Here is an 8,502-nt window from a genome sequence, read left to right as displayed (position 1 = left end):
ATTCACTTCATTCAATTTATGAACAGTTTATGTTTTTATTTTATAAAATATTATTATTTGTGGAACTTTTAATTGATTGTAGGTTGCATTTTATATATATTTTAAATATATTTGTCCAAACTTAATGTTTAAGATATTTATAAAATTATATCTTATTATCTATAATAATTTTATTCTAAATCGTAAAATGCAGGGATCTGTCTAATGTATATGGAGAGCATTTCACTTTAAACATATTTTTGGAGAATAATTATTTTAATGTATTTAATTAGATAGATAGTGTAATTTAATAATATTTTAATCGAATGGAATTAGATACTGTAATTTAATAATAAAAAATTATTATTAATTAACAAATAAATAAAAATAGCTGAAAATATCCATGAATTTAGTCATGGAAATTGAGTCGAAATTTGAAGATTTTCAGCCATATACTACATCAGACGCTTAGACACACACATATTTGGAGACAACCTAACAACTTGTACATTACAGCGTCATTATTTTAAAATATAATCTAATTCATTTCTATGAAATTACAATATTTAATTGAAAATGATGTTCCAACCACACAATATATTAGGCTAAAACTAGTCCAATTAAAAAGTGCCAATTTCTTAATTAAACATCTTTTGTTGTGCCTTATATTTTATAAATTTGAAAGATCATGCTTACTTTTTAATATATTTCTATTATGTAAATTCAAGTTAAAATATTATCCATCATAAAAAAAATAGTATGAAAAATAGTACAGTTGATTATATTTGAGATTCTTTATTATAGCATACTAATCAACACTAAAACATTTCCCAATAAGAAAAAAAAAAAATCAAGACTATAAATACTCTACTAAACATTCAATATTTTATTACAAGGCAAAGTTATCACATTCATGAACTAACAATGAAGTTATCTTTTTTAATCAAATGAGAGATGATCTATATAAGAGGATGGGACTTCTAACCCTATGAATACCATCAAACCAAACTAAAGAAGAAGAAACATAATCTTGATTGAGCCATTGACCGCTAACTGTCACAACAAATTTTTTCCTCTCCTTGAGATTAACAAAAGACATGACACTTGGTTCCACATTAATGTAGATCATGCTATCACTTGTACTAATTTGAGCATGATATGTAGAATTTGAATGTCCAACGTTTGTCACAACTCTCCGGAATTGAATAGAAAACGTGGAGTTACTATGAACTAAGGCTGTCATGGCAGGGTAGTTGAGATTATTTGGAGAAGTTCTAATTCCTTTAGGACACTTTTTTCTTGTTCCTAACATCTTTCTCAACTTATATCCTTCTGAACCAAGATTGCAAAACATATTAATATATTCATGAATGAATGTCTCGTACACAAGTCCAGGGTGTGTAGCCTTCACAGGATTAATGTGTCCCGCTCCATAACCAAGTTCAACATCTGCATTATATTTTATATTCATGGTCCAAGCTACATGACACAAATTAAATTAATAAGAAAAACATATAATCAGTGGCGAATTAATTTATTGTAGATCTAGCATAAATTAAGTTTACTTACCGGTAGTCATAAGAGAAGATTTGATAGCTGAAACGGACCAATCTGGATGTTTTGATTTCACATATGCAATCGCTCCAGCAACATGTGGACAAGAGACAGATGTTCCAGAATCAAAGTTATACTTAGCACCGACTTGTCCAATAGAGATATTGGTATCTTTAGGGCTTTCTGCCAAAATAACTACACCTGGTGCAGTTATATCAGGCTATAAAAAAATAAACAAATAAGAACAATATTAGAGATATATTGTCTTATAAAAAAAACTAAAGATCCTTAAACCATAAAATAAGTTTTCTCTCAAGATGAGATGAAAAAATGGATACATAAATGTTAATACTACATACCTTAAATATTCCTGGTATAATCATATTTGGCCCTCTACTAGAAAAAAAAGCAACAATGGGAGCAATATTGTTATGAATCGTCTCACTTCTAAATATACGTGCAGAGGCCAATTTTCCAAACTTATGGTAAGATTCAACATAATGAAAATCGAAATCATTCAAATACACAACGGGAAAAGGTTGAGCTTCAATATCGTCAACATATGCTTCATTTAGTCGATATATAATCCCACTTGCACTTGCATTAATAGCCACAAGTTTAAATAATGCATCGGAACCATCATCATCGCACAATATGATTCTTCCCTTCACCAACGGCGGGTCAATGCATTCAACCATGCATTTTCTGATTCAAAAAATTGATAGAGAAATTTAAGACATGCTACAAAATGATTTACTAAATGTAAATATGTAAGAATTAAAGGTAGTTTGTTTTCAAATATATTTCTTTATGAAAAAATGATAAAAAAGAATATTACTTTGCATTTGACTCGTTACAATGGTTGGTGATTTCTCTTCCATAGACCAACATTTTGTTGTGGCTGCCTGTAAAGAAAGGATTCACTGCAGTACCATAGCTCTACTCAACAGGGATAACATATATATTAGGCACAATCATGAGTTTCTCCATTACATAATTGAATAAAACTTTGCTCAATAAAACATGGATGATACATGGGGAATAAAAACAAATTAATCTATTCAACTAGCAATATTTATTTCATATACATCTTAAAATGTTACTTCACAATAAATACACAACTCATCAAACTGCACATCATTGAAAAAAGCATGAAATTGACACATGACGAAGGAGATGTTGAATCCCTATATTCTCCATTATTATTATTATTATTATTATTATTATTATTTGATCCAAAGAAATAAGTGACATGTTTTATGTTGTGGAAGTGAGTAGTTAGTTTTAGTATTTTTATAATGAAATATGGGAGTGATATATGCCTTTTAAAAAATTATGACAAATTATGTGTTGAGCAGGAGTAATTACATGTTAACAGTTTATTTAAGGTGATAGGAAAGAAAAATTGAGAAAAATAACGGGGAGGGATGTGATGCAAAAAATGATAGGTGAAAGAAAGAGGAATTTTTTTTTTTTTTTTTTTTCAATCAATCAAATTGAAACACCTCAATCCTTCTTTTTTTCACTCTTTCAAATTAGCTCCCTGTCATTTCTCATTTAAATTATTAATAAAAATACTAAAAACAAATAAATAAATTTATACTTACAATTATTGTGCGTCCATTTCCAAGGACAAGTTTAGTTATGATTTTTCTATCGATGCTACTTGCAGCCACTGTAAACAACCATGGAGCAATACTTGAAACTGTAAAAAGTTCATTTCCTGCGTTTCCAGCTGCTTGTATGGTCAAAATACCTTTCTCCATCGCATGAAAGGAACCAATGGCAATAACATCCTCACTAATTTTTACAGGGCGGCCAGATACAAGTGAAATAGTGATAATGTCAACATTATCAGCAATAGCGTCATCAAATGCGGCCATAATATCTTCATTAACACATTTACCCTCACACACTTTGTACGTAGCTATTCTCGCTGATGGAACGCCTCCTCTAGCAGTCCCATTTGCTATACCGAAAAAATTGGCATTTTTTACCACCCTACCAACTGCGATAGAGGCCGTGAGCGTCCCATGATCGTCTAGATCTGTTGCAGTGTCTCCAACATAATACCTCGCTCCAATCAACTTTCTGTATTCAAAGAATTCAAGATTTAAACAAAAAAAATGTAGTGCAAATTAAACTAACTGAAATAGACCTTGACTATGATATATAAATTATTTTATAAAAAAAAAACATAGAAATAGCACAATTACCTGTTGCAAATGAAATTTTTGCCACCACAACAAACACCTTTCCATTTACTTGGAACATGGCCTAAATTGTGATCGGAAAAACTCTTTGCTTCATGGTTTACACCACTGTCGATATGACCAATTATGATATCACTTTCAATAGCATGATTTCGAGGAATATCTAAGGTCAAACCTATATAATCCCAAGATCTTGTTGTTGCGGTTTGATATTTTTGACTTTTGAAAACGGATACAACCTCCACCATACCTGTAGGATATAAATATATATTGACAAGCTAAATTAATTAAAATATATATATTTGGAAGAGTTAAATGTAAAATTATTTGCAAAAACATCAAATTAATAATAAAAATGATGAATTAAACTAAATTTTAGTAGTATATGGAATTCATTAATAATAACACAAAGATATTTCCATGTACACTTGAATTTAATCAATAAAAAGGTGCATATATATATATATATATATAAATATATATGTATATATATATTATTTAAAAGGATAAAAAAAACTTGTTTTTGTTTAACTTTATTTTAATAAACAAAATAATAAAAGCATCTTTCCATAAGAAATAAAAAAATATAAAATGATTTACTTTTCAGTTTTGATGCTTCCTCTGAAGTTAGATAGACTGTAAAACCATTGAAACTCCTTGTATAACTTCTCACTAATGTCTTTTTTATCATGCTGTTTATATATAGAGAGGGAGAAAGGATTAGTAATAGCATAATAATAAATATGAATCAAATATGTACAATTTACTAAGTATTATTGTCTAATTATTTTAGATATTGTTCATATATTTTTTTTTATCATAATTGAAGTTATTTAAAAAGAAAATATTAAAAAAATTAAATAGATATTCTTATTTTAGATTAGGGGTAAGTAATATTAGGGTAAACTCACCCCAAATATGAAGTTATTAGAATGTAAATGAATTTTAGGATGAGTATAAGTTTTTGTTTGAGTTGAATTGATTGGATTTTGGTTAAAATAAGTTATAAAAGAATAAGAAAAAAGGATTATCTTTAGTGTTTTTACTTCACTAAGGCCTTTCACAAACACTAACATTTTTGTATAATTGCTGATAAAATTTTAAAAAATAATGAACATTTTTGTATAATTGTTTTGAATATTTTGAAAAACACCCCTCTTGGCTTTGTTAATAAATGAATGTTTTTATTCAATTTATACTTTACCATTTTATTAATTAAAAATAAACATTTCTTAAATTTTATAAATTTTCCTAAAATAATATTTTATTAAATTTTAATTTAATAAGGTTAATTTAAAATGTAATAAATATTTTATGAATTAACTATTATTTTATTTTTGAAAACTAAAATTTACTTTTTTTTTGAAGGAATTTAGTATATTTCTACACTATTTCGAGAAGAATTGAAACTTAAATTTAACTTTTATTTTATATTTAATAAATAAAATGACCTCCAAATTTAATATTTATTTATAAGAGTTAAAATTATTTATTATATAGATGTATTTTATTTTATTTAATATTATAATTAATTTATGGTTGAACGAATGATAATAGTAAGGGAGAATAGATAGATTTTATATAGTTGTTTTTTATTTTTATTAAAATTTAAGTAACTTTATTCTATTATAAAATAAAATATTTTGAATAAAATATCAATTTAAATGAGTTGGTGCTTAAGAGATCAAAAGTAACGTATTTAATTTTCATTTAAAACGTTTTAAGTTTATAGAAATATTATGAATAAAAAAGAACCATGCTAATTAAAAATTTATCCCACTTATATCTAACTCATCCTATTATTTTATTTTATTTAAATTTGAATTTGTTGTGTTTAAATTGAATAGTACACATTGCATAACATATTATTTGCAATGGCACCATGGCCTCTTATTCAAAAATAAATAAAATGAATCAATTAATAACCTAGTTTTTCAATTAATAACATACTTTTTGCTATGACCAATTGCTTGAAGTAAACTAATATGGTGAGACCCGGATAAGTATTCTCCTTGAGGTAAACTTCCCATGTAAACAATGTGCACCTGAGACAATAATATACTTAGTTACACATAATTAAAAATAAGTAACAGTCAATAAAATAAAATTAAACTAGATATTTTAAAAAATAAATAGTATCATGAAGGTGTAAATATGAATATGAAGTGTAGTATGATGAATAACATTCAGTTGTTTATAAATTAGTATCTACCATAAAACAAATATAGATTATAATTGAAGAATTTATAAATTAACCAAAACATGAATCTTAGAACAATTAACTTCAATATAAAATTAGAAAATTTTAAGAATACTAATTACCTCTCTTTCTTCACCAGCTATATTATCAAGCAAACAAATGATTGAAACAATACAAATGTTGAAGAAGAACAAATGTAGGTATTTAGATTTCGTCATCATAAGACCCTAGGCTTTATATACTTTTTCAATGTCTTTGAAGAAGAGAAAGAAAATAACTCTCTATCAACTACAATAACATGATGGGCTCATTGATTTATATAATAAACAATTGTATAGTGCTATGTGTTTTATTTTGTATTTTCTTATGTTATTAATGTTTTATTCTTTCTATATATTACTAATAATTAATGTTATTCATAATTCAGTTATTGTTTTAAAAATCTCCAAATAATTGCAGCATTTTACTGCTCTGCATTAACAAATAAAAAATCTTGAGTACTTACTATATTCATTTGTAACATTAGAGGTATGAACATTATCTTTTATACTTTATCAATTATTACACATAATATTAATTATTAATTCAAATATTTTATAACTTTTAAAGTATAATATAATAATTGTTTTTTATTATCTAGAAATATAATAACAATTAAAAAAAAATGTGATTCGCTACCCATATATAAAGTTATAAAAAAAAAGAAAAATATATTTATAAATTTGAAAAATATTTATATAATATACTATATTAATAGAAAAATATCATATTTGTTTATAAATTTGGAAGGATATTTATATATTAATAGAAAAATATTATATTTATAGAAAAATAAATATTTGGAAAGATATCATATTTATTTATAAATTCAAACAAAATATCAAATTTAATTATATACTAAAAATATTTATTTTTTTTATCAAAAAATAAAGTTAAAATATTTGGACACAAAACTGAATATATAACTTGTGAAAATCAAAAGATTCCTGCATAAATATGAGTTCAAGATACTAAAATCATAAATGTGAATTCAATATACCAAATTTGAGAGATCATAATCAAGTTTTGCCAAATTACTAAGAGTATAACTTCTCAAACCATATCTTTTAATCAATTTTTAATAATTTCTCTAACTAATCCACACAAAAAAGAAGATTATATCTAAAAGATAATCTATTTCAGTTAATATGAAATTAAATAAATATAGGATTCATTTTTTATTTTGATAAAATTTATTTTCAGAAAAATATCTTATGAACCAATTATTAGACAATGGTATGTTTTAAATACATATAATATTATAACTTAATAGTTTTATATTTAAATAATAAATATTTTTCATTTTTTGTAATACAATTAATAATTCTATTGTATATAATCTATTTTTAATTCTTATAATTAATGATAACTTCTAATAAAAAAATTGAACAATCTATTTTATTTTCAATTAATAAGATTAAACATTTTAATATATATAATTCTATTTATTATATATTTTATTTAAAATTATAAAAATTAGATTAGTTTTTTTTGATAACTTTCAAACTTATATTTTAAAGTAATTATATTATAAATTTAAATAGATTAATAAATCATTTAAGTTAAAAAATAAATATTTTAAAATGTATATTGTATGTTTTTATATATTTTTAAATTGAATTATATATATATATATATATATATATATATATATTGTATTAAAATAATTCTAAATGCAATTATTGTCTTAAAATATTTTATTTTAAAGTATCATTACTTATTAGTTTGGTTCTATATTTATGTAGTAAATATTTTAATAGTTATTCTAAATAAAATGATATAATTGTATATGTAAATTTTAAAAATTTAATCTTATTAATAAATGTAAAATAAGATCATTGTTTAAAAATATGTTTGTTAAATTATTATTGATTTTACAAATTATATATATAATATAATTATTAATCTTATTTAAAAATTAAAAATGTTGATAATTTTAAAACATTTTTATTACTTATTATTTTAAGTAAATCATTAAATTAAATTAAAAGAATAATATATATTATAAAAGAATAATTTATATATCAAAGTTGAAGTTGTTTATCTACACTCCTTCAAATAATGGCATACATATTTATTATATTTTGGGTAGTTGGATAAATATGATTAAAGTAAATATTATATTATTTAATATAATATTATTTTGTAATAATTGTTTAAATAATATATAATTCTAATGATTTAATACTTGGATCAACTATTTCAATATGGTTGACACGGATCTGTGTTTTCTCATAATCAGAAGTTTCACAATTCACACATGTTTTATCTTATTAGGTTTTAATTAGTTGTTTTTTAAAGTTAATTTGTTTGTATGAATAATAATATATTAATCAAAATATTAAAATATAATTATTTTAATTTTATAAATTTAAAATAAAAAATATATTAATTAAACTAATTAAAAATATATATAATTAATTTATTAAATATATATATATATATATATAATTATAAAATAATTTCAACAATCACAAGTGATCACAAGTGTTGTAGTGATTAAAATGTTCACATTTT

General features: G+C 23.3%; 1 protein-coding gene across 1 annotated transcript; it reads right to left on the bottom strand.

Moving 5' to 3' along the window:
- Positions 1-922: 922 nt before the first annotated feature.
- Positions 923-6,164, bottom strand: LOC124923994 (subtilisin-like protease SBT4.3). Its single transcript, XM_047464017.1, has 9 exons — positions 6,069-6,164; positions 5,697-5,791; positions 4,347-4,438; positions 3,750-3,996; positions 3,119-3,624; positions 2,372-2,438; positions 1,893-2,238; positions 1,549-1,753; positions 923-1,458 (listed from the first exon to the last, which is right to left on the bottom strand). The coding sequence occupies exons 1-9, from the start codon at positions 6,162-6,164 to the stop codon at positions 923-925; spliced, it is 2,190 nt and encodes a 729-aa protein (XP_047319973.1).
- Positions 6,165-8,502: the final 2,338 nt, after the last annotated feature.

This window comes from Impatiens glandulifera, chromosome 1 (genome assembly GCF_907164915.1).
Source record: "Impatiens glandulifera chromosome 1, dImpGla2.1, whole genome shotgun sequence".
In the NCBI taxonomy this organism is placed as follows: domain Eukaryota; kingdom Viridiplantae; phylum Streptophyta; class Magnoliopsida; order Ericales; family Balsaminaceae; genus Impatiens; species Impatiens glandulifera.
This window is presented reverse-complemented; position numbering and strand designations above follow the sequence as displayed.

Bases quoted from the DNA above. Each gene is read 5' to 3' on its own strand.
- LOC124923994 (XM_047464017.1), bottom strand. From the start codon at position 6,164: ATGACGAAATCTAAATACCTACATTTGTTCTTCTTCAACATTTGTATT. The intron at 3,625-3,749 runs GTAATTGTGCTA...CTTTGAATACAG, and splicing joins AAAAATTTCATTTGCAACAG to AAAGTTGATTGGAGCGAGGT. The intron at 1,754-1,892 runs GTATGTAGTATT...ATTTTTTTATAG, and splicing joins TTATACCAGGAATATTTAAG to CCTGATATAACTGCACCAGG.